This window comes from Maylandia zebra, linkage group LG15 (genome assembly GCF_041146795.1).
Source record: "Maylandia zebra isolate NMK-2024a linkage group LG15, Mzebra_GT3a, whole genome shotgun sequence".
Lineage (NCBI taxonomy): Eukaryota > Metazoa > Chordata > Actinopteri > Cichliformes > Cichlidae > Maylandia > Maylandia zebra.
The window spans coordinates 24717597-24744730 of NC_135181.1; the positions used below are offsets into that span (position 1 = coordinate 24717597).

Here is a 27134-nt window from a genome sequence, read left to right on the forward strand (position 1 = left end):
TGTAACATTTAGATTTAACATTTAGATTTAAATATAATATTTAGATTGAACATTTAACATCCATCCATTTTCTTCCGCTTATCCAGGGTCGGGTCGCAGAGGCAGCAGCCCAAGCAGAGAAGCCCAGACCTCCCTCTCCCCAGCCACCTCCTCCAGCTTATCCAGCCCTGCGATCCCAGGCCAGATGAGAGATATAATCTGTCCAGCGTGTCCTGGGTCTGCCCCGGGGCCTCCTCCCAGTGGGACATGTCTGGGAAAACCTCGCCCAGGAGGCGCCCGGGGGCATCCTTATCAGATGCCTGAACCACCTCAACTGGCTCCTTTCGATGTGGAGGAGCAGCAGCTCTACTCTGAGCCCCTCATCCGGAAAAGATTGGAGTGCGCACTCCGCAAAAACTGAGTTTTCGAAAATCTCCAACTTGACAGGAGTTATTATGTGTGGATGACGGGTCAAACGCATGCTTTATCAGCCTCTTTATGAAAACACCATGTAGGTGTGGATGTAGCGTAAAAGAGTTAGTAGTTTATTTTATTGCTACCTGTAATTTATTGCAGTTTACTTTTATTACTAAATGTTTGAGGTGCGAAATAAACTGAAATGGAGTTTGAAAACATATATGTGTGTGTGTGTGGTTGGAGGACGTGTTTGTGCTGGGGGAGATTTTCTTGTAAAACAAAGGGGGAACCTAGCAAAAAAAGAAACCACTGAATTAGATGTAGATGATGAAGATAAAGGAGAAAGAAATGTAGCAGGGCCAGGTTTAAATTAAAAACCATTACTATCTAGTGAAAGATGTAAAGATGTTAACACTATGGACCAAGCACAAGCTATAAATACCTGGATTTAGACTTGAACACTAGACATTAAGCTGCCTGCATGAAAGGACAGAGCACAGTCTACCTTTTAAGGAAGCTAAGGTCTTTAATGTGCAAACAAGAACACATTTTTACTAACAGTGTTACCATTTTCTTTGTGGCTAGCTATCTTTCGGAGAAGCAGCATCACAGCCAGTGACAGTTGGAGGCTGAACAAGGTGAGTAGGAAGGCTTTGTGCTGGGGACTACTCTGAAGCTCCTAGAGGGAATTATTGAATCAAGGAAGTAGGAAGAAAGAAAAGAATATATAATGACTCCAAGATCAAGCTACTTTGTATTCTATAGAGATTTAAAAAAAAGATTTTTCATATTTTTTTCCTATGAGAATTCAGACCTGGTTTGTGTAATCAAAAAGGCTTCGTAGCACTACCATGACTAGCAGAATTTAGTGTGTTTAATTTCCTTTTCGTGAAATTTTGTGTTGCTGCAGTACTGAGGACAGGGCTAAAAACATCAGTACTGGTATAGCAACTGAAACCTATCCTCTGGTAAGTTTCCAAATGTTCCCAAAACATTGTGTCTACCTCCACAATCTGTCATGCCAAAGTGAAAACACGAACCTCACTGGTCTCCTATTCAGATCAGATGCTGCAAAATCAAACCTGACGAAAAGAAAACTGAACCTACCATAAGGGAAATACAGCAACATATGCAAACAAGAGTAACTAGGTGTAACCAAAGACAAATAAAACATCAAAGAAATGGGTCTGGAAACCACACACAGTAGGAACTACAGTTGTTATCACTTCTCACATGAAAACCCCAATGCTTGTAAAGTAACTGATTAAAAGAAAACAAATAGTTATGTCTATAACTTCTGTTCCCTGAAGGAGAGGAAGGAGGTGAAACACATAAGTATGGGATATCATGCCCTCGTGTGTCTTGGCTGAAGAAACCTTTATTCACGCCTTTAAGGCAGATGACGTGTGATGACATGCGCACGGCCCCGCCTGCACATATAGCCGCTGTCATCATAGTCATCCCTCAGTTCGATAGCCGCTCTTCACCGAGCCAAACTGCTCAGTGGGGCCACCTTGTGTTGAGATGTCGCCTTTCTCACCCGATGGCACGGACATGGTCGGGGCTGAAAGCCGACAGCTCACCGATTCTGATGTTTCGGCGGGTCTGCGCTTTGTGTTTACGCCCTTTTTGCGCTGATTCTAAAGCTGTTAGTTTTATCTCTCTCCAAACTATATTGACTGAACCAGCAGCAAAAGAAGATCCAAACTACACTTCACATAAACATCGTCATGAATTCCCTCTTACTTTTGCTGTTTTGCTTCCAACATGATAAAAATCACACTTCATGCACAGCTCTCGCTCTCTGTGTACTTCAAGAACAGTTTCCTGTCTAAAAATCTGTTTTCTGCATTATTCGCTTGCTTGTTATGCACAGGTCTACCGTTTTTGGCTGCTGTTTTTTTTCCTTACTTCCGAAAAGAAAACCTAATTTCTGCTGTTCAATAGGCTTCTGAACAAATGTAAACTTTTTTAAATTATGCAACATGCTTAGCCGTGTCTCTAATAAAACCTCTGTAACTTCAGAGGTAATGTTCGTATGTTGATTCTTTCGTTTTTGATGTACTGCAGAATATTTTTATAAAATCCCAGGCCAGGAAAATCACCTTCATGTTTTTCTGCGTTTTATCTTCAGCTACTTTGACACAAAGGCATCTGCTGTGATGCTTACACTTTTGATAAAGTCTTGCGAGTGTCAGCCTCCTTTTTTATAGATACAAAAATATGTAAATGTACTGATCTGAATTATAATATTTCTGACTGTCTGAGGCAAAATTTCCCAGATTCAAATCTAATTGAACTGAATCGAATCGTGGATCGAATCGATTCGGGACCTTGTGAATCGGAATCAAATCGATTCTAGAAATCAGTGACGAAACCCAGCCCATATACACGCCCTGCAGAGCAGCCACCAAACCGGAATCGGACCACCACATCCTTAGTGAGCGGTAGACCCAGCAGAAAGGACGGTATGAGCCACTGAAGGGGCTGTAACGTCCAACCGATAAAACCGCAAAATTTTGTGTGGTGATGCCCAACTAGCTGCCGCACAAATATCAGCTACAGGCACCACTTTAAAAAGAGCCCACGAGGTTGCCATCCCCCTGGTGGAATGAGCTCTCACCCACTGGGACAAAGCAAGACCTCTGGTGCCATATGCCAGTGAGACAGCCTCTGTTTAGACAGAGCGAAGCAGACACACAGCTGGTCACATAAACGCACATTCTGAGTGCGTTCAATGTAGGTGCATAGCACACGCACTAGACAAAGAGAATGCATCCTCCTCTGCTCCTCAGATGCAAAAGGAGGGGAACAAATGCTCAGCAACTCAAACTCCATTGAGCTAATAGATGCAGGCATGAGCTTGGGAAAATAGGCAGCATTTGGACGCAATATGACCTTGTGGCCATCAGGTGCCGAAGCCAAAGCGAGAAGTAATGTAGTCTTATATGAAAGAAATTTCATATCCACAGACTCAATGGGTTCAAACGGTGGGCTACAAAGGACCTCCAGCACCAAAGACAAGTCCCAAGCAGGGACACTGGACTTAAGCACAGGTCTCAGCCGGCAAACCACTTTCAGAAAACGTATGGCGAGGGGATGTGCGCCTGGTGTCACCCCGTCAAAGTCAATATGACAAGCAGATATAGCTGCCAAATAAATCTTAATTGTCGAAAATGAAAGGCCCTTATCCAGCAGCTCCTGCAGGAATGTCAAAACATCCACAATAGTGGTCTGAAATGGGAGAGTGTGGCAGTCCTGGCACCATTGCTCGAAGGCTCGCCATTTGTAAGCATACAAGCCTCTTGTACAGTGGCTTGCAAAAGTATTCGGCCCCCTTGAACTTTCCCACATTTTGTCACATTACAGCCAAAAAAAAAAAAAAAAGAATCAATTTTATTAGAATTCCACATAAAAGACCAACACAAAGTGGTGTACACATGAGAAGTGGAACAAACATCATACATGATTCCAAACATTTTTTACAAATAAATAACTGCAAAGTTGGGTGTGCGTAATTATTCAGCCCCCTGAGTAAATACTTTGTAGAACCATGTTTTGCTGCAATGACAGCTGCCAGTCTTTTAGGGTATGTCTCTACCAGCTTTGCACAGAGACTGAAATTCTTGCCCATTCTTCTTTGCAAAACAGCTCCAGCTCAGTCAGATTTGATGGACAGCGTTTGTGAACAGCAGTTTTCAGATCTTGCCACAGATTCTCGATTGGATTTAGATCTGGACTTTGACTGGGCCATTCTAACACATGGATATGTTTTGTTTTAAACCATCCATTGTTGCCCTGGCTTTATGTTTAGGGTCGTTGTCCTGCTGGAAGGTGAACCTCCGCCCCAGTCTCAAGTCTTTTGCAGACTTCAACAGGTTTTCTTCTAAGATTGCCCTGTATTTGGCTCCATCCATCAACTCTGACCAGCTTCCCTGTCCCTGCTGAAGAGACGCACCCCCAGAGCATGATGCTGCCACCACCATATTTGACAGTGGGGATGGTGTGTTCAGAGTGATGTGCAGTATTAGTTTTCCGTCACACATAGCGTTTTGCATTTTGGCCAAAAAGTTCCATTTTGGTCTCATCTGACCAGAGCACCTTCTTCCACATGTTTGCTGTGTCCCCCACATGGCTTGTGGCAAACTGCAAACGGGACTTCTTATGGTTTTCTGTTAACAATGGCTTTCTTCTTGCCACTCTCCCATAAAGGCCAACTTTGTGTAGTGCACGACTAATAGTTGTCCTATGGACAGATTTCCCCACCTGAGCTGTAGATCTCTGCAGCTCGTCCAGAGTCACCTCTTGGCTGCATTTCTGATCAGCGCTCTCCTTGTTCGGCCTGTGAGTTTAGGTGGACGGCCTTGTCTTGGTAGGTTTACAGTTGTGCCATACTCCTTCCATTTCTGGATGATCGCTTGAACAGTGCTCCGTGGGATGATCAAGCCTTGGGAAATCTTTTTGCAGCCTAAGCCTGCTTTAAATTTCTCAATTTTATCCCTGACCGGTCTGGTGTGTTCTTTGGACTTCGTGGTGTTGTTGCTCCCAATATTCTCTTAGACAACCTCTGAAGCCGTCACAGAGCAGCTGTATTTGTACTGACATTAGATTACACACAGGTGCACTCTATTTAGTCATTAGCACTCATCAGGCAATGTCTATGTGCAAGAGATGTCCCAAAATGTGGGAAAGTTCTAGGGGGCAGAATACTTTTGCAAGCCACTGTATGTGTTGTGCCGAGAGAATCGACTGAAAGGGAACACCAACAGCTTTACTGACAAGAAAATTAGTTCAGAATTTTCAAACAAAGATGGGATTAACAAAGGCTAAAGTTCTAACCTTGGTTCGAATATCCCAGACAAGCCCCCATTTTTACAACCAGCTTTAAGTATGTATCAAGGAAGAAAATGTATTAAAAACAAACCTTAAAAAATAAAAGTTAAAGAGTGTGGGTCCCACTATGAATCTCCAACCTGAACATTTTCTGTATTTGATCTTGAATTTGACCTTTTTAATTAACAGATTTGAAAACATCCTCATAAAGCTAAAACTAATATAGAAATAGTAGCCACACGTTTGTCAGATATCCTTCTGTGGCATGTTAATGTAACATGGTGCATGACTTGTTGCTCTACCTTGCATCATGTAGTTTATGGCTTGGTCTGTGGTTTTCTGGCTATCCTGTCCTGTGGCGTCCAGATACTGGAGAACGTAGATGTTTGGTGCAAAGTTAATCATGTTCTGTTCCCCACAGCCATAAGGCATTTGGATCAGTGAGTCCAGACCACTGATGGATGGACCGAGGATATCACCTTCATCGAGATGGAAACAAGAAAAAGAAAAAAAAATTGTATTTAATGGAAAAACAGAGCATAGGTGAGTCATTTTAATTAAAATTTTCAAACAGTAGCTTTTGGTTTGAGGAGTTACATGGTATAATCCACAAATGCTTTTCATATCAGCAGCAAAATTTCCAGTTAAACTTCTTGCATTTAAAAAGAATAGAAGACAATAATGGATACTTATAAGTATAAGACATTTTCCGCCATGAAGAAAAAAAGATTTGCCACATCAAACCAATATTAGTGGGCTCAACTTAGCAACAGTTAAACGAGAGAAACATACTCCCGTTTAACTGGAGTTAAACAGTTCAATGTCTCTTGAGAAACACTCTAAACAACTTGTCCGGAACTGTTTTTATCATCTAAGAAACATTTCTAAACTCAGACTACTGGCGTCAAAGGCAGAACTTGAGATGATTCTTCATGCTTTTATCTCTTCTCGTTTGGATTATTGTAACGGTCTTTTTACGTGTCTCAACAAATCAGCTCTGGATCGCCTTCAGTCTGTACAAAATGCAGTGGCAAGACTTTTAACTGGTGCAAACAAGAGGTCACACATTACTCCAGTTTTGGCTTCTCTTCATTGGTTGCCTGTAAATTTTAGGGTTCATTTTAAAATTTTAGTTGTAACTTTTAGAGCTCTGCACGGTGAAGCTCCCCAGTATATCTCTGACCTGTTGAAACCTCATGCTTCATCCCAAGCACTTAGGTCTTCAGGTCAGAGGCTACTGGTGGTCCCACGTACTAGGTCTAAAACACGTGGGGATCGGGCTTTTCAGGCACTGGCACCTAGGCTGTGGAACTCTCTGCCTTTGTCTTTACGCTGTCTAGACTCTACTGACTCCTTTAAAAAGCAGCTGAAGACATTTTTATACAAACAGGCTTTTAATTAATTTTAACTTGTATGTCTGATCTTATTGTAAAGCACTTTGTGGTTTTTATCTGTGAAATGTGCTATAAATAAATTTTACTTACTAAATATAACTGCATAGTGCATATCAGTATAGCAGGATGCATGTTAGAAGTTTGAGGAAAGGTGGGATAATTATTTCTGTAGTACTTTGGAACAGTGGCGTTAATTAATATTAAAATTACCACAGTCAGCTTACCCTGGAGGGAGCATTTAACAAAAAAAATCTCAAAATTTTATGTATGTATAGGTGTGGGGTAAATTTTGAAGTTAGTTTTTTTTGGGGGTTTTTTTACTTAGGGATCAGTAAAAGGTTTTAGATGTTATCTCTGTACATGCTGTAAAGGCTGCAAAGGAAATTGGTGCCTCTTACCTGATCAGAATCAGCAGATTTTTTTTTTTAATGAACATTAGCATATTAAATGAGGCCATTTTACTTTGATTCTATTTGTAATTTTCTGAGCTTACAGGCCCTTGAAGTAAACTATTGAGGGTTGGAGTTTTATGCATTTTTAATTCAAATTTTTTTCAGCATTTTTAATCTCTTAGAAAATCATATGTCCAGGAGATATCCACATGACAATTTTAGGGCTGAAAAATGTATTCAAACTCTGTTAAAAACTGCAAAAACCAACATATGCAAATGTAACTTATTCCAAGATTGACAATCTAAATCATAATAACAATAATCTGCAGTAATTTAATATTTATGAGGAAGAGGAACAAAAACAATCACTGGTACCCTGGATGCTTAGTCTGTTTTTTGATAACTTACTGGAAGAACCCTTTAAAAAAGGAAAGAAATTGGTAAATTTTAAAAGAGCATATCACCACGATATGGGTAAAGTGGTGATTGTTCCACTGTCTTTTTCATCTTCTAAATTTCAGTCAAAAAGGCGCCTCCATAGTTTTGTAAGTTCAGGATAGTACTTTCTTACGATAATACACTACGCTCTATCCAGGTACTTCCCTCACCTGATGAAAAGCCGTCTGAAATAAACCATTTCCTGCTAAGTCCTACACGTGACAAAGGACATCTGTGGAATATTTCCAAACTTTCCAAAGTTTGTGTGTGAAAACAACTTCAGTAAACCTTATTTTTAGGAATTATTGTCTTCTGTTTTGTTGTTTACCATGAATCAGCCTGCAATCTCAGGTGATCTGAATCTGTTACTCAAGGTTTCTCCCTGGTGTGTTTACATACCGACAGCCATAACTGAAGCTCTCTCGCTGCCCTCCACAACATCTGGTGGGAAGGTAAACGTAACGTTTCTAGACAGGCTCATCCCTGCTGGTAAAAGCTCAAGCAGCAGGGAGGTGGAAAATGACTGTTCAAGACCTTCGGCCTGCAGGATGAATGGACATGCAAAAGATGAAGGCAAACAAAAATGGTGAGTAAGAAATGGGAAACGCAGAGCTGTGAAACCAGGTCAACATTTCTTTAGTTACAGTGGAGTAGATGGCGAGGATTGGTAACGTTAGCAGAGTTCCCTGCCTGTTTGTGCTTTAGATGGCTGACAGGCACTTTACAAACAGGATATACACGTTCAACTTCCACTGTCACAATTTCACAAGTTATTTTGTTATCTGTTAAAACCTGGAAAATGCTCCTTCTCAGTAAAAGCTAATAGAGAGATTTGGTGCCCCTCAGGCCTAGAGACCAATCAGTAACCCCATAACAAGATCTAGTCAGACTAAAGACTAACAATGTAGTAGTCTTATAACAGGCTTGATAATAACAGAAGTTCATAATGATAATAAAATCTAAGCATGAGAGTTAAAGTTCTACAAAAACAACAAATAAATGTATTTTTAAGCCAAATTAATTATTTGAACTGTTTTAGGACTGTGGAAATTTTTCACTGCGCACCTTAACTAACACTGTTGTGTGGACAGAGTCGGACACTGCATCCGAGTTGGCTTTCACAGAGATGGGGATCTCCCCGAGGACCAGCGGCCTGATGGGAACGAGGACGGTGGCTCCGCTTTCACTCTTCACAAACACCGGATGAACACCGGGCGTGGAGAGCTGCTCGTTGTCTGGGAAGACGAACTCGAAGGTCTCACTCTGTGCAACAGTGACGGTGACCTAACGACAAAGGCACAGAGTGATCACATTTAACGTGGCACAAAGGGAGTCGGAGGAAACCAAAGAGGCCTGTTCTTTCATGAAGGGTTTAAAGAACATATCAATTTTCAGAAATACTGATGCCACCTTAGATTATGGCAACTTGACACGTAAAGAACCCCCAATATACATTGGTTAAACAGAATTTCGCATTTAAAAAGACGCAGATATGTGTGGGAAAGGTCACATTTTAAGTGTTCTCAACACTCTCGGTTCAAAGAAAACAAAGAAACTCACCACTGATACCACCAAGATCCTGGACACTGAACTAAAAAGCAGCCACCCTTCTATTATACTGTCTGCTTATGGTTCCTCTAGGTGGCAGCATCTTACAAAAGTCTAACTCTGCTGTACTGTATTGTGATTTAATAATGTATGGCAGGCAGAAGCTGCCATAAGTATGCAACAATTAATTAAATGCCCAAAATTTATTATTACATAAATACATACAGATTATGATTACATGTAATAAAAATAAATATTTTATTTAAAAAAATTAATATGGGAAATAATTAATCTATAAATTTGACATAAATGTATATTTCTGACTTAATATTCTTTATTTGTTTTCTTATTGCCTCAAATCCCACAAATAGATAAATAATAGTTAAAAAACTTTACAAAATGAAATAAAAGTTATCATGATCAAAACTTAAAAAAGAAAGCACACACTCTTAAAATAACAACCGATAAAATAAATAAAAACAATAAAGAATTTTCCAAAGGTCAAAAGCTGTTTAACTATTAAAGAAAAGGTTTTCTCTTACAGTATACTTTGAGAAGTAATTCTTTGATGTCCATATTTATATTCCTATATATAAAATATAGGACATTCTTTAGACCACACAGTTGAACATTTTTTATTTTTAAACATGTACTTTTCTTTTTTCTAACTTATTCCTTTAATTTTATTTTTGGCAGTCTCCATAATAAAGCTAATTTAGCACCGTACCAAGGGTTAAAAATGACCCATTTGTCTAATGCTGGCAGACTCTTATATTAATGTACACTCTGCCTGTGTCTGAGGAGAAGCAGATTCACCTTCTGGTCCTCTTGGAGGTAGTTGAACAGAATGATCTCCAGCAGCAGCTCCTCTCCCCGGATGATGAAGGCCGGAAGATTTAAGGACAGGAAGAAATCCTGGAACACTGTCAGCTGCACGAAGGTTGCATAGAAAACCTGGTTACAAGAGATGCTAATGCTAACAGCTACTGCTCAGATTAATAAGCCAAAAAGCCATACTGTGAATAAATTTAATAATACAGGGTTAAAAATTAAAATGAATTAAATATATAAACCTTAATACCTCTGCTGGTTGCTCTACAATTCCCAGTCCCAGATTCTCAGACATCACAAAGGCAGTGGCAATCCAGGTTGTGATGCTGTCTGGTACAGTTAGCGCCATTTCCTTTGTGTTTGAATTACTGCAACAAACGGCAAAAAAAAAAAAGAAGAGAGAGAACTTTAAATTTTAAAAAACTGCATCTGACCCAACGGTTTCTGAAGAATCATACCGTGCAGGTCATCAGCTTTCTTACAAACAGTATGTTTGCTTACTGACTTAAAATGTTAGGTGTTGGAGGTGCGTTGTCTTTTGTCTTTGCAGGTTGGAGAATGGTTATTTGGAGAAGAAAAAAAAAAGTTCTTAAAAACTTAGATCCTGACCATTATCTATGAGATCTCTGACTGTTTGTGGCTTCACCTTCTTTGTGTTGTTTGAGCCTTTGTTTTGCACCACAGCTTACTCAGCGTTAGCTTGGTAATATCTTTTATCATTTCATAAATATGAATGTATATGGGACATCATCTCCTAAGGTTATATGCCAAGGTAACAGCAAAAATAACACCCACTCACATCCTGGGCCATTTAACCTCAATAAATCACATGATAGAGTGAGGCTAGGATTCACAATGGGTTCACCCAAAACCTTGGCTGATTGTGACTGTGGTGTGAATATGGCACGACGGGACCACAGATCGCAATTATGAGCCATTTATTTACATCTCATCACACCACAATACACACCGACCCCTGAGTCCCCATGTTTTAACTCGGTGGGCGTGATTAAGGATGCACGGCATCCACCCTCCCTGCACGGCACCGCAGACCACGTCCCACCACAGTGAGCCAAAACAGTTTTCACACCTTGGCTGTGTGATTAGGTAGAGGAACAATAGGGGGTCCAAGACCCTCTTGGGGACACTCCCATGGGGTTTAAAATCTGGGACTCTCCACCAATTACTCTTGGAACTGAAAAGCTTCTTGGATTAGAGGTGAAGCATCTTCAAGAAAACTTAAAGACGCCCAGACGCTTTTCTTTCCAAACTTAGACCACAATTACCTGGATCAGGGGTCAGCAACCTTTAACACCCAAAGAGCCATTTGGACCCGGTTTCCACACAAAAGAAAACACTGGGAGCCGCAAATGCTTTTTGACATCTAAAATGAAGATAACACTGTAATTATTGTTTTTTACTTTTATGCTTTGTGTGAACAACTAAGGTGTGTTGCTTATGAAATCTATGAAGTGCTACAGAGAAAATTACATTTAATTATGTAATTAACACTCTTAAAGAAATATAACAAAAGGAAAGACGCCCAACTGAACTAAAATGATCCATGTAGCAAACAAATACTGTTGTGAGCTGCCACCCTACTCGCCTTTGGGCTTTTGGAGCCTTGACCTGGCTTTTAAAAAAATAATTGGAAAAAAAAGCACTATACTGCTAAAGAAAAGAAAAATAGATATTTGCAAAATTCTGCCTAAATATGTAATTTACCTGGTTAACGTGTGTGGCGGGGCGTGGTCTGCAGCGCCACTACAGGGGAGTCGGACGCACCTGAGCAGCACCCGCAATCACCCCTCGCCACCTGAACGTCTGTGCTCTCTATGCTGTTGTGTTGGTATGTGTCGGGCTGTGTATAGCAACCGTGTGTGAAAAGTGGTCAATAAAGAGATGCTGAAAAGCGTGTTCATGCAAACATCGTCAGGCTTGCCATGGTACAATGGGACTTCTGCTCCTGAATGTCTGCGCACAGCGTCTGCAAATCGGGGCTGTACGAAGTCACTTTCATCTTTACGCAGGATTGTAAGCTGTCATCTGTGAGGCATGAGCAGTGTTTGTTTTTAACATAGTTTACCAAAGGTCAATAATTGGCCTACCTGGGGCTGAAAGTCTCGATAAATGCGTGGTGTTTCAGCGGATATACCAGCTTCCACGAGTGTGACGCTTATTTTGAGCGATGAAAAAAATAATAGAATATAATTGTATTCTTATATTTCAATATCACAATAATCTTCCAATTTAGAACTACAAGTTAAAAAAGAACTAACATAAATAAAATACACTTCAACTAAATACTTCTATTTTCCCAAACCACGCGGAGCCGCACTATAAGGACTAAAGAGCCACAGGTTGCCGACCCCTGACCTGGATGAATGAGAACCTTCACAGAGAACAAAAGTAGAGGCTTTTCCCAAACTATAAACATGTTTATTTCTGCTGTTAACTTTGGGGTCTGTGGATTTATTGGACATTAGAGGAACTGCATTTCTTGACAGCCTCTTGGCCTCACTTCTGCTAAGTGGACTGATTGAATTCAACATCTCCACCTGTTTTACTCCTGCTATTGTCATGGTCTCTGTGCCTGTTCGGCAGACTCAGTATGGCTACAAGTGTTTCTGTATATTTTGCCCCTTCTCCCTCCCCTCTCGCGCCCTGCGCACTACCGGGGCGGAGTTCATTGTGACTCCCGCCCATGGCTCCCGCACCTGCAAACAATCATCTGACCAACACTCTCACAGGCTCCCTACTTAAGGCTAGAGATGGCACGTACCACTTTTTTATGTCCGATACCGATATGATGAATTTGGATATCAATCCGATATAGTGTTTTTTTAATCAATAAAACTGTTTTTTAAATATCTTGCTGCATTTTGCCTAAGTTCATACTCAAGTTTAAAAAAACAAAACAAAAAAACAACAGCACTAAAGCTATTCTGTTATACCTGTATGCAAAAAATGTTTTCATAGTTCAGCAATACTGATCAATCTAATAAACTTAAACCTACACCATCCTCCCTATTCTGGTATTTTAAAGAGTACTTAAGTGCCTATTGAAACCCTATTAGAGTACCTAACTAATAGGGTTTCAACTCCCAGCAACAAAGAAAAAAAGAAAAAAAGAAAAAGGGAACCCTCCACCTCATGATGCTTAATTGACGTAATCAACTTTAATTTGATGCAGTGTGGGGGGGGGAAAAAATGCACAGAAATCTTTTTTTTTTTTTCAAGAAATATTAAATAGATTCAACATCTTTCTTCAACAGAATTGCAGACTGCACAGCCTTCCCAAAGGAAAAAGTACTATAGCTTACTAGGGTATATTAGACTTAACAGTTACTATATAGATTGGTAGCGAGGCTCCAAATGCTGAACCAGACCACCGACACCTCTCGCACGCCACAGCCGCTCTATCACGTGATGCATACTGCTTCAATGTGCTAAGGTTATGAGGCGAGTTACAGCGTGTCGCAAGTTTTGTGAGGCGCTTTCGTGATTTAATGGATCGGATTACATTTTTTATTTCTTTCCGATATCCGATCCAGTAATTTAGGTCAGTATCGGACCGATACGTAATATCGAATCGGTCCACCTCTACTTAAGGCAGCCACTGGGAATGCTTCGTCGCTGGATTATTGTGTAACCTTCGTCAGTGTTTCCTGTATTCAGCAGCTTTCTTCAAGTTTCTCTTTGAAGTGCTATTCTGATACCAATCTCCTCTTTTCATGCCTGACTCTGCATGCCCCACCCGAGGACCTGCTACTGATCTGTTGTGAATGTGGTGTGTTGGTGCGGTGTGAGCGCGAAAAGGAATCCCTGGGAGGAGAAGTCCTGTGTCTGAATTAACCGTGTGCGTTTTCCCCTCACTGCCCTCGTGACCCCTAGAGACCCCAAATCCCTTTCCTTCACCTGTACATAGTGGCACTCGGTGTGAAGAAAATAAACTGCCTTGATATTGCCTTTTGCAGTATTTTAAATGCAACTGTCTCCAAAATAATGTGACCTGTGTTCTTATATCAACTGTTCAAGAAAATTGTGCTTTGCGTGTGTGAAATTCTGGTGTCTGTGTGCTGCAGCCTTACAATTTACATAAAATTTGAAAACTTTTGTTTAAACTCTATTTTTCAATATGTAGAGTAAAGGTCACATGAAACAGCAGGAGGCAACTGTTTCTACAGTCTGACACTGAAATATCACCTGGTGTTTGTGTCCATCCAGATCCAGGTCTCTGGAAAGTACCAACGCACACGTTCCTTTTGTTGCTCTCCACGTAAATGCTCTGTCGCAGTAGTGTAAAACATTATCTCCCCTGCTGTTTAAAAAAAAAAAAAAGTATCAGTCACATTAGCATTACCGATCCACAATGTTTAAAATGTTTGATACTGTTTAACACTTACGGAAGTCGTGCATTATTTGATACGTTTTCAAACTGGCATCAGTGAAAACCACAAGATCACATGACTGTACAAAAAAACAGAACTATCATTACATATTATTCATTTTGAAATAAAGTGAAGACTGTCCATCTTCCCTCAGTGAAAAAGAGGAAAACCAAACCAAAACTCTATGTTATGAGTTATAAGTAATTACAGAAATATTACACATGTCAAAATATTAGAATTATGGCTTTAGTGTAGGTATAAGTGAGTTAAAAGCTCAGGCACCGACTGCTCTGAACACTCAGGGTCACAGTTGTTTCTACTCTTGGATCTGTTTGATATTATATCTGTAAATATGAGCATCTAGGGCACACAATGATCACGGAAGGCCCTCCCATGTCAGAGCCTGTTATAAGATAAGTAAGGATTATTTTGTGATTCAAACAATGCTTCTTGAGTCAAAGAATAGCTGAAAATGAGCAGAGTCACTAAATAAACAGAAGCGATGTCTCTCTGTGGAGGCTAACCTTGAAAACAGAGTGTGGATCCCCCATTTTTGGCGTTTCATTGTTGCCGTCAGCCATGGAATTGCCAAACTCCTTCATCTGCTTCATCACCTGAAAATATCACCAGCAATATAAGAGCTGCTACTGTTACACCCCATAAAACCGAACAAAGGAAACTGGGGACAGAAACATGTCTAATAAAAAAGTTCAGCCTTGTTAAACTGATACTTGGGTGGGGAGGCAGGTTTGTTTTCCCAGGTGAACATGAAAGGGATCATATACCAGGAAGCATATGATTATAAAAGGCAGAGAACATTTAGCTGGAAAACAATAAACTACAGAGGACCCCAAGGAGATATGGAAGCTTCTAGTATTCACAGGTTACACTGTTGTAAACAATAAAGCATGTTATGTGATCAACAACAGTCAGTACGAATGAAAAACAGATGAGTCAAGGCTCCAAGTTTGATCTCTCAAATTAAGGATCAGATTGAAGTAAGCAAGCTGCCTCACATGCTGATATTTAATTATTAACATTTTAAGAAACCAATAATTGTTTTAGTTTGAGAAGCTGAATTACATTTATACAAACTATCCTATCATGTACGAGGAAAACATCTCATCTTCTTCACATATCTCTTAACCTATTCACTTTAAAAACATTTTTCATAGGATTCAATGCAGTCTTCTGAACAATACTCAGTAAACCCTGATTGCCTCCATACGAATTAGGAGGATAAGGAACAGCCAACGTGCTGATTATCAAAAGTCAATGAGTTGCCATCAGTTCATCAGTCATCAGTTGTGAGCACCTCTGTAAAAGAAGACATTTTAGCAGCGTGCTGGGTATGTGTTAACACAATGCCAAAGTTATCCCAGGAGTACACAACCCAGTAAATTCCTTCCAAGGTCAGACTGTGCAATGCTCAGAGAAACTGCAAGATATCCAAGAGCTACATCTGAGACTCTGCAAGCATCGATTAGCAAGTTAAATGCAAAAGTTAATGACAGCGCACTTAGAAAAATACAGTGCTTTGCACAGTCAAAGTCTAGATTTAGATCTAGACTTTGACTGGGCCATTTTTTTTTAAACCATCCATTGTTGCCCTGGCTTTATGTTTAGGGTCGTTGTCCTGCTGGAAGGTGAACCTCTGCCCCAGTCTCAAGTCTTTTGCAGACTTCAACAGGTTTTCTTCCAAGATTGCCCTGTATTTGGCTCCATCCATCTTCCCATCATCTCTGACCAGCTTCCCTGTCCCTGCTGAAGAGAAGCACCCCCAGAGCATGATGCTGCCACCACCATATTTGACAGTGGGGATGGTGTGTTCAGAGTGATGCACAGTGTTAATTTTCCACCACACATAGCGTTTTGGCCAAAAAGTTCCATTTTGGTCTCATCTGACCAGAGCACCTTCTTCCACATGTTTGCTGTGTCCCCCACATGGCTTGTGGCAAACTGCAAACGGGACTTCTTATGGTTTTCTGTTAACAATGGCTTTCTTCTTGCCACTCTTCCATAAAGGCCAACTTTGCGTATGGACAGATTCCCCCACCTGAGCTGTAGATCTCTGCAGCTCGTCCAGAGTCACCTCTTGGCTGCATTTCTGATCAGCGCTCTCCTTGTTCGGCCTGTGAGTTTAGGTGGACGGCCTTGTCTTGGTAGGTTTACAGTTGTGCCATACTCCTTCCATTTCTGAATGATTGCTTGGACAGTGCTCCATGGGATGTTCAAGGCTTGGGAAATCTTTTTGCAGACCTAAGTCTGCTTTAAATTTCTCAATAACTTTATCCCTGACCGGTCTGGTGTGTTCTTTGGACTTCATGGTGTTGTTGCTCCCAATATTCTCTTAGACAACCTCTGAGGCCGTCACAGAGCAGCTGTATGTACTGACATTAGATTACACACAGGTGCACTCTATTTAGTCATTACCACTCATCAGGCAATGTCTATGTGCAAGTGACTGCACTCAGACCAAAGGGGGCTGAATAATTACACACGCCCCACTTTGCAGTTATTTATTTGTAAAAAATGTTTGGAATCATGTATGATTTTCGTTCCACTTCTCACGTGTACACCACTTTGTATTGGTCTTTCACGTGGAATTCCAATAAAATTGATTCATGTTTGTGGCTGTAATGTGACAAAAGGTGGGAAGGTTCAAGGGGGCCGAATACTTTTCAAGCCACTGAATGGGCTGTTTGGAAGAGCTGCCAGGATAAATCGTTTTCTCTTTAAATAGAAAATGCCAGTACAGCTTAGGTTTGCAAAGGTGCATCTGAACAAACCACAAGACTTCAATGTCCTTTGGATAGATGAGACCCAAGTGGAGATTTTTTGGTCAAAATACAAAGCACATTTGGGGAAAACCAAACGCAGAATATAAGCACAAACAACTCATAAAAACTGTCAGCACAGTGGTGGAGGGTTAATGGTTTGGACTTGTTTTGTAATCACAGGACCAGGCGCTTGTGACCTGAACTTCTCTGTATGCTAACCAATTCTAGAGTCAAATTTCAGGCCATCAGTCTGACAGCTAAAGTTTGGCACAAAAACAAACAGGAGAATGGTCCCAAGCAAAGCAGCAACAACAGAATGACTGAAAAAGAAAAGAATCAAAGTGTTGCAATGGGCCAATTAGCATCCAGACCTCAACCTAATTGAAATGCTGTGTTGGGACATTAAGAGAGCTGTGCATAAATGCATACCTGCAAAATTATGATTAAATGAGGCAAAATTGTAAAGTAGAACCGAATCAAGCAATTTAATCGTGAGATAACGTAATCCCTGGTTCTTTGATAACAGAGTGAGGTGTTTCACTATGGGAATCGCCTCGTGACCAACTACGGAAGCTCCAATGACACCACGTCTGTCTATGACAGACCTGTCGAGCCATGCTCAGGGCTCCGCCCCCTCATACTAACACGGCCGACCAGCTCCTCCTAACTCATTCCAAGCAGATTTCTTTCCGTGCCTAAGCAAGGAGGGAAGTGTTGGTGAAACACCTCACTCTGTTATCAAAGAACCAGGGATTACGTTAAGTAACCCAACGTTCTTTTTCTAATTTCGCTCGGTGTTTCACTATGGGAGATATGGCCCACTCCCGGATTGCGCCAGCTCCCGAAGCTACTCTCCAGTGCTACTCCAGGATCTCAGGTCAAACCTGAGGCACCAGAATCCAGCACCGTCTGAGCCAGGGATGACTGTGCAACATCCAGCCGATAAAACCGGACAAACGTGTGCGGCGTAGCCCAGCTTGCTGCCGCACAAATATCCTGGACTGATACACCTCTGAACAACGCCCAGGATGTGGCCACACCCCTAGTGGAGTGTGCTCGGAGTCCCGGGGGGGCCTGCAAGCCCTTACAGCTATAAGCCAGAGCCAAGGCCTCTACAATCCAATGAGCTAGTCTCTGGCGTGATACGGGCCTGCCCTTGTGAGGGGAGGCCCAGGAAACAAACAGCTGATCCGACTTCCTGAATCCAGCTGTTCTGTCAACATAAGTCCCCAAGGCCCGGACAGGGCACAAAGTGTTCAGCCTCTGCTCCCTCTCGGAAGAGAATGGAGGGGGGTGAAAAGCTAGGAGCTCTACTGTAGAGCACCTGTATGATGTTTCCAACACTTTAGGGACAAAGGCTGGGTTAGGCCTCAGGAGTGCTTTAGTGAGTCCCGGGGCCAGCTGTAGACAAGAGGGGTGAATAGACAGAGCCTGTAATTCACTAACTTGCTTGGCTGTGGTTAGAGCCAACAGCAGAGTGGTTTTAAGAGAGAGAAACTTCAACCCCACTGCCCCAATAGGCTCAAAGGGGTGGTGGGAGAGGGCGTGTAAAACGACTGACAGATCCCATAAAGGGACCAGTGGTCTAGAAACTGGGAGCGTTCGACGCGCCCCTCTCATGAAGCGACCTACAAGGGGGTGCTGCCCAGCAGGTTTATCACCAAACCCCACGTGGCAGGCTGAAATAGCTGCTAAATAGACCTTTATAGTGGAAAAAGCTTTCCTTTTGTCCAGCAAGTCTTGAAGAAAACACAACAGCTCCACCACTGAACACTGAAAAGGGATAATCTGCTTTTCATGGCACCACTCTTCAAAAACACGCCATTTACTGCTGTAAATGGAACGAGTGGAGGAGGCTCTGGCATTCTGAATGGTTTCAATAACCTTCGGAGGCATGCCTGCTGCCTTCAAATTCCACCTTTCACGGGCCAGGCCCAGAGAGCAACCTGGTCTGGATGGGGATGGTATATCTCCCCCCGCGCCTGAGACAGAAGGTCCCTGCAGATGGGGAGTGGCCATGGCTCGTCCACCAGAAGCTGGATGATTTCTGCTATCCAGTGTTTGGATGGCCACCGTGGAGCTATTAAAATCAGAGACAGCCCCTGATCCCTCACTCTGATCAGTGTTGGGGAGATCAGGCTGAGGGGAGGGAAAGCATACAGCAGAGTTTTTGGCCATGGATGGGCCAGCGCATCCACGCCCAGTGGCGCGTGTGCGTCTGACAGGGAGAAAAACAGGGGGCACTGTGTGTTTTCTCGCGAGGCGAAGAGATCTACGGCAGCCCGGCCGTATCTCTGCCAAATCTGCTCCACCACCTGTGGGTGAAGCCTCCATTCTCCGAACAGTGGATTTCCTCTGGACAGGAGGTCCGCCCCCCTGTTCAGAATTCCTGGCACGTGAGTTGCCCAAAGGGAGAGGAGCCGAGTGCTGCTCCACATAATTATTTCCCTGGCTAACCTGTGTAGCTGCCGGGAACGGGTGCCGCCCTGGCGGTTGATATAAGCAACTACAGTGGAGTTGTCTGTTTTCACTAAAACATGTTGACCCCGGAGATACGGCAGAAAATGCCGTAAGGCTAGGAGCACCGCGCGGAGCTCCAGCACATTTATGTGATTCAGAGTGAGTCTCTGTGACCAAACGCCATTCACTGCTCTGCCCATCATAGTTGCACCCCAACCTGACAGGGATGCATCTGTGGTCAGCGTCACCCTGGATGATACTGCCCCGAGCGGTACCCCCGCCGCGAGAGCTGTCGGGCTCCTCCAGGGCCGGAGAGCCGCGATACATGGCTGCGTTATTTTTACACCACGACTGAGATGTCGGCGAGGGCACAGCTGCAGAGAAGCGACCCACCGCTGAAAATCTCTCATCATAAGCAGCCCCAAGTGTACCACCGATATCACCGAAGCCATGAGGCCGAGGAGGCGGAGACAGAGTCGGAACCGCACGACTTTCCCCAGCTGAAAACGGGAAAGACAGTGAGTGAAGGATGCGATCCTCCGCTCTGAAAGTGCGATACGATAAGAGATGGAGTCTATTCTGAGCCCCAGATACTCTGTAAACTGTGCGGGTTTCAAGTGGCTCTTTTCCAGGTTGATAGTGAACCCAAGCTCCGTGAGGTGATTCACCACCACCTCGGAGTCTTTGATCGCCTGCTCGCGCGATCGTGAGCATATTAGATAATCGTCTATGTAAGAGAATATTCTGATGCCGCTGTTCCTTAACGGAGACAGCGCTGCCTCCACACATTTGCTGAACACCCTCGGAGCTAAGGATAGCCCGAATGGGATAGTTTGAAACTCGTACGCTACGCTCTGATAAGCGAACCTGAGATATTTCCTGTGTGGAGGATAAATGGCGATGTGAAAATATGCGTCTGATAGGTCGATTGTAACAAACCAATCGCCTGTGTGAATTGAGCGACAAAGCATCTTGTGTGTGAGCATTCTGAACGTGTACTTTCTCAAATGCTTGTTTAACACACGCAGATCCAGAATAGGACGGAGCGACGTTCCGTCCTTTTTCGGGATGAGGAAATAGCGGGAGTAAAAGCCCTGCTGAGCTTCTTCGCTCGGAACCGCTCCGATCGCCTGTTTGTGTAACAGGGAGGATATTTCCTCCTCCAGCACATTCGCTGAATCGCGACTGGCCACAGAAGCTAACACTCCGCCGAATCTCGGTGGTTTTGCCGCAAACTGTAGTCTGTAACCATGGGAAATGGTTGACAAGACCCAGGGATGAACTGCGCATGCGCGCCACTGCTCCAGCCGCGCTGCAAGCGGGCCTCTGAAGAAGCGGTAGAGTGACGTCACCCCTGTCTCCCGGAAGGAGTTGGGGCTCTCCCCCTCGGGAAGAGCGTGAGCTCACCCCGCTGGGAACAAAGACAAATTGCAGTGATTTTCTTTTGTTTTTATTTTGAAACTGGGGGGGACATTCTGCCCTTGGCAAACTGCCTGGCTGCAGAAATGCACGTTTTATTTCTTTTGTTACCCCCAAACCACAGTGAAGTGTCTGATGACTCTGGGCAGTGCTTGGTGACACAGACAGAGTGCTTAGAAGTGTTTGGTGACACTGCGCCATTTGTCCACAAGTCTGTCCTCCCTGAACTGGAGGAGGAGACTGAGAGGGTGCTCCTGGTGAACTGGAAACTTCCGGAGACCCTGAACTTTGGAGTGATTTGGTTACCCCTTCTAACACCTTCCTTCTATTTGGGGAAGAAAAGAGGGGTGACACAGAATGCTGCAGGTGTGCTAGGCTGACCGGGTGTAACGGCTTGTTCTTTGCAGCAACTGCTGCAAAGGAATGCTTGCCCCAAGGTCTTCGGTTCTCTACCTTGGCCTGGTGGGCACCCTGCTGGCCTCCTGCTCCTCTCTGCATTCTGACCCCACTCTGTCTCCCTCTCGCAGCTGCTGCTGTTGCTGCAAAGCCAGCTCTTGGCACCTGCTGGGGCTGAGAGTTAGGTTTTCTGGGTAAGCAGAGATTTAATGCTTCACCCTCCTGCTTTCTGCGGGTGCTTGTTTCTCTCATTCTCTCCAGGGCTGGGCCAAAGAGACCCTTGGTTGGGTCATAGGCTGCATCCATGACCTCAGCCTTCTGAGCATCACCTAGGCCTGACAGGTTTAGCCACAAGGCTCTCTCACCCGAGACTGCAAGGCCCATAACGCGACCACACCCTTGGACTGCTCCCCTGGAGGAGCGAAGAATGAGATCATTAACCACGCATATTTCATCCCAGAGGGCTGGGTTCGGGGAACCCGAGTCAAGCTGACGGCCCATGTCTTCCAGAATTTCTGCCTGATATGCTGATAGCAGTGTGACTGCATTAAGCGAGCATACTGACTGTGCAGCATATTTGTACATCCTTTGATAAATAGATGCCGTGAGGCGATCTATCTTGTTGGGCAAAGAAATGCTAGAAGAAGCTGAGATTGCCCTGCGGTTAGGGTGAAGGTGATACGCCACTGAAGGCTCCACTGCTGGGGGTTCGGTCAGCCCCAGTTCACCCATCCCCTGGATCTCAAGCTTAGAGCAGCCCTTGGTCGGAAGCTTGCTTTTAAAAGGGCTTGACCAATAGCGACTCATTTCTTTCATGCAGGCTGGGACTGCTGGCAGAAGCTGCTTTGATGGCGGCAAGGCTGGTGGGAGCCTCTTGCCGTCATACAGGTCGCGTTCTGCCCCTTCGGCATCCTGGGCGGCTGGCCATGGGATGCCTAGCTTGGCAGCAACCCGTTTGCAGACCTCGTACAAATTGCTGTCCACCAGGGGTGCAACTTCAGCCCCACTCGGTGGCCTGGACTGCTGGGGAGGAAAGGTAGAGTCATCCTCCTGTTCCTCATCCATGTCCTCCAGGTCGAGGAGGTCGGAGTCGGCATCGCCCTCCGCGTCCTCGCCACCCGGCTCGCCCACGTTTTGATCGAGGAGGTCCTCGAACGATGGGGGCATGAGCGGGGACTCTTCTTCCATCATGTCCGCCCAGCTTGTGGAGGCTCGCGGATGACGGATATCGCTCGTAGCAGTAGCAGCCGACAGGCAGGGGTCCTGACTGTTCGTTACTGCTACTCTCAGCCTCCTTTCCAGGACTTTCTCTGGCATCAAAGCACAGTGTGGGCATCCCTGAGGGTCCGCCAGTGAAGCCCGAGCATGCTTGGCACCCATACAGACGATGCACATTGGATGAGGGTCCCTGCCCGAGATGGTGGCACCGCATGATGCGGGGCACGGGCGGGATGCAGCCTCTTTAGCCTTCGGCTCCGACCTTTTGGCGGGAGTAGGAGCTGTAGACATGGTTAGCGGAAAGGGGTGAGACTAGGCTACACCAGGCTCGTCTCGACACGTTAGCCCGTAAGTAGCTAGGACTAGCAGCGGGTGTTAAATCCGATCTAGTCGTGGCGGGAGTCAGCTCGTCGTGACACGTTAGCTGCACTCCGCTAGCCAATATCGTTAGCAACTTAATGCTAACCGAACCCTAGGTCGACCAACAAGCTAATGCTAGTGAGACGCTAATGTGGTTCGTGGCCTGCTAACAAGTTAATGCTAGCCGGACACTGAACGAACAGCTCGCCATAATGCGTTAGCCCGAGTCACACAACGTCGGCTACCTCACTAACTAAAACCAGGAACCGCTGGGACAGCTCGCCTGACGCGGTTGCTGTTCCACAGTGCAACTCTAAGTACACTTCTTTCGAAGGACTTACTCAGCACGATCCAAACTGGAACCGGAAAAACTGCGTTCGGCGACGTACTCCTACACGGGACGCCTGAGAACTGTTAAGCAGCTAATCAAGTTAGCCTGGATGCGCTGAGGGAGCTCAAAGTAGTTTCTCACGGGAAGAAAGCGAGAATGAGTTAGGAGGAGCTGGTCGGCCGTGTTAGTACGAGGGGGCGGAGCCCTGAGCACGGCTCGACAGGTCTGTCATAGACAGACGTGGTGTCATTGGAGCTTCCGTAGTTGGTCACGCCGAGGCGATTCCCATAGTGAAACACCGAGCGAAGTTAGAAAAAGAAACGTAGTTTTACTGTCAAAACTTTTATTTTCACATGAATGTATACATACAGTTCTTATCTTAACATTTTACATACCGTCTCCGTGGTGATGTCATTGTCTGATCCCGCCCACTGCGTCGCCTTGTCAACCACCAGGATCCCGACTACTGAGTTGGGCTCCAGTACACTCACATTCAGGGTCACAGTCTCAGCTGGCCTCTTTACAACACTGCTCCAACTAAGCGACACCTGCCAATCACAGGTTGATTAGTCACAAATTTGCAAAAGTACCATTTTACTCGTTATTTCCTGTTATATATGTCCTGCTCTAATGGTGGATGTTCATATTAAACATGCACAAAAATTTTAAACCATAATGTAAAAATAAGTCATCTCTGTGAGCAAAAATGTGAGATTTCAAAATTCTGAGGTTTGTTTTTTGTTTGCTTTTTTTTTTTCAACTCTTTGATGTGTATGAAATCAGTGAAAAATAATGTGCCAAATGTGGTCATCTTAGGCGCAAACGTCCTGCCTACTAATTAGACAAAGTCAGCCTGAAAAGCTAAAAGCAAGACCAGTTTAAGAAAAATAATTATAATAATAATTATTTAGAACTTTAATAAAGTCAGGGAATAAGTCAGTTAGGATATTTAGGAGTTACGTATAAAGTTCCAGTCAGACCATCTTTTAACATAAGAAATATATTCACAATAATATAATAAAGAAATATTATTCCTGGTTGTGAACAGATAGTCACAGGATGTTCAGAGACACACACTAGCATTATGGCACAGGGCAGCAGAAGATATAAACCTCATTGGGATAAGAAATGGACTCCAGAGCAAGAAGACACCAGTTCATGTTACCTTTGCAGGTTGTTGTCTTTTCATGAGCTTTTAGGCTTTTTCACAAAATACAATATTTTGCTTGTTTTTCTAATTGCTAGATAGTCAAAGAAGGACACCAGGCAGAGGGCAAACGTATTTCTCCAACACTGACACAACTTTCATTCAACTATTCTTTTCTTTTTCTTCTTTTTTTTTTTACTAAGACTAGACATTGAGAAAAGATGACGGTTAGTCACTGCTGAAATGTTTGCTGGGAAATTATTATCATGTAACTTGGATTGTTTTTTCTTCACCGTTTTTTCCAACTTCATAACCTCATATTCACACAATTCAAGAGACAAATTAGTTTATTTTTCAAAGAAAAAAATGAAGAATGAAAAAATCACCTGGTTTTGTAAAAACTGCCTGATTGGCAGCTGGATTGCATCATTGATGACCTCTCCGCTGGGGTGCACACAGTAAACGATGATGCAGGCCAGAGGAGCCCAGGAGACTTCTGGGACCAGAGTCAGATCAGGAGAGCCTTTCCCGGCAGAAATCGCCTGTCCTCTTGACTTCACCTTTACACACAAGATACAGACGGAAGGTCTTATAAGAAGCTGGAAGCATACATTCGTCTTTCTTTGCTTACAGCAATAAACTGAATACTTAAAACTTCTTGTCACCACTACTGGAAAACAAACAACTTTCAACAGTTGGAAATGTGCTTTATTTAAATATTAATCAAATTAACTACAAATTTGACAAAGTGTAATAATATTTGATGCTTTTTTTCATACCAGGTAGTGAACCTCATTCAATGGAAAATTACTTTCAATGTGCAGCAGAAAGGGCGAACCAACCTGAAAGAAGGTCAAATGGTGACGTTACGTATGAGTATAAATGTTCTACAACCACAGTCAGTAATTGGCTGTAAATCTGTTTTTTGAAGATCTACACTGGACGAGTCATTCTAGAAGCCTCACCATCTTCACACAAGCAGTCACTTGGAAGCATTGTACAGCGCTTTGAGGGCCCCGAAAAGCGCTATATAAAATGCAATCCATTATTATTATTATTAACTAAGTTAACTTTAATTTGAATCATAGGCAGGACATAAAAACTGAATGTTTATAATTACTAAGCAAATGTAAATGAAACAAATTGTTATAATGAACTCAGTGCATGTGATTGAGGTGTGTTGAAAGGACATCTAAGGTAACCATAGACTATTTTGGCATATTACCTGCATGTTTACAATGCTGACACAAAGGTAATTTTAAATAGTCCCTTGTATTCTTCAGCTTTACCTCTGGAGGTGTGAAGGGTTTCTGAATCTGCAGGTAGCTCTCACTGGGGGATGTGTAGCTTCGCTGTATATATAGATTGCTATGGCTGTCCTCAAAAGAAGCCTGAGAAGAAAAAGAGATACCAAAGATTTTAAATGTAATTTGAAATCATGATCATGCTTTTGGGTTTAATTTCTGTTTTAGTTAACACGTAAATATTTTTCATATTAATTTATTTATCTATTCAAGTGTAATTTCTTTTGTACGTGATTTTCTTGTCAGGTGTGGATTTTTCACAGTAGATTACTTTATTCTTGCCTGTAGCTATTAGCACTCTCCACCTAGCAACTACAGAATAAAATAAGCCTTTAGCTTTTTAGGTACAATATGTGAGTTGTAAAATCCTGCTGCTAAATAAAAATACATTTAAGCAAATAAATGATAATATCACAAAAAAAACCCACACAAGATAAACAATATTAAACAAACATGTTGTGCTTTTTCTTGTTAGATATATGATAAAATCATTTTTCATTATACAGTTACCTTTAAAATTTTGTTTTGTGTTATGAATATAGTTAATGCAAAATAAATCTTTAAAAATCACATAATTCAGTTGATATTCAGAATTATCATAACACCCTGATATAATAAAGACATATATTCCAAATTTTTCACAAGTTATACTTAGCCTATTTTCTAAATTAAACTTAGAATTGAAATTAAATTAGCTTTCAGTTGGCCCCTGAATTGGTAAACACATAATTTTGTCCCTCTTCTATGCAGATGAGACACCAATTTATATTTCAGCGTAGTGCAATATGTCCTAAGACTTTAATGCATTTTGCCATTTCTTTCGATATAAATACATAATATTGAAAAAATATCAGCAGATGTCAATGATCTATCTACAGAGTATATTTGTTCAATTTAATGTTGACCAGTACATTTGAAATCATATGTTTAGCTGTGCAGTGACTCATTTGTTAATTAAAATTTAAATATAAAATTAAAAGTTAATTGAAAGTACTAATTCTGTAATTTTTTTTTCCAAAATTGGATCCTAAATTAAGAAATAAGCTGTGTCTGAAAGCAAAGGCTAAACAGATAAAGTAAAACAATAATAATTTTCAAGATTTCTTAACAGAACTAAAGGCCTTGTTACTTAATCCCACATCCAGACATTTTAAAGTCAAATTTTGAAATAATCTGTCTTATAATATTTAGTCAATGAGGGTATTATTGTATAACTTACATCAATACTGAGCATGTCTGTTTCACTCGTGATTTCAACGCTGAAAGGTATGAGTCCATCTGCAGGGACAGGAAACTTCATTTCTTTAGGTAGCATCTCCTTTGGACTTTCTGAAGTTCCTGAACTGTTCGATGTTTTAGGCTCCGTGTCTATCACCATGTCTCCGATCCAACCCCAAAATCTTTGCTTTTGCTGAATCACTGAAACTTCAACAAAGCTTTGGCGATCCTCCAGTGACAGTGGCTGATTGTTGTATGTAGATATTTTCAGCTACAAA

At 42.7% G+C, this 27134-nt stretch overlaps 1 protein-coding gene across 4 annotated transcripts in view; it reads right to left on the minus strand.

The window, feature by feature from the left end:
• The window catches only part of cd109 (CD109 molecule), a 46626-nt gene that overhangs the window by 13908 nt on the left and 5584 nt on the right, over nt 1-27134 (minus strand). For 3 of the 4 annotated variants that reach the window (XM_076874179.1, XM_004561125.3, XM_076874180.1), the window contains 13 exons: nt 26858-27127; nt 25624-25725; nt 25114-25176; nt 24721-24894; nt 23583-23735; nt 14748-14837; nt 14239-14302; nt 14039-14153; nt 10083-10200; nt 9818-9931; nt 8519-8737; nt 7853-7994; nt 5532-5708 (listed from right to left, as the gene is read on the minus strand). In XM_076874179.1, the coding sequence (XP_076730294.1) occupies nt 5532-5708; nt 7853-7994; nt 8519-8737; nt 9818-9931; nt 10083-10200; nt 14039-14153; nt 14239-14302; nt 14748-14837; nt 23583-23735; nt 24721-24894; nt 25114-25176; nt 25624-25725; nt 26858-27127 (1801 nt within the window). The remainder of the gene's footprint in view (nt 1-5531; nt 5709-7852; nt 7995-8518; nt 8738-9817; nt 9932-10082; nt 10201-14038; nt 14154-14238; nt 14303-14747; nt 14838-23582; nt 23736-24720; nt 24895-25113; nt 25177-25623; nt 25726-26857; nt 27128-27134) is intronic. The other variant, XM_076874178.1, reaches the window with a different exon arrangement.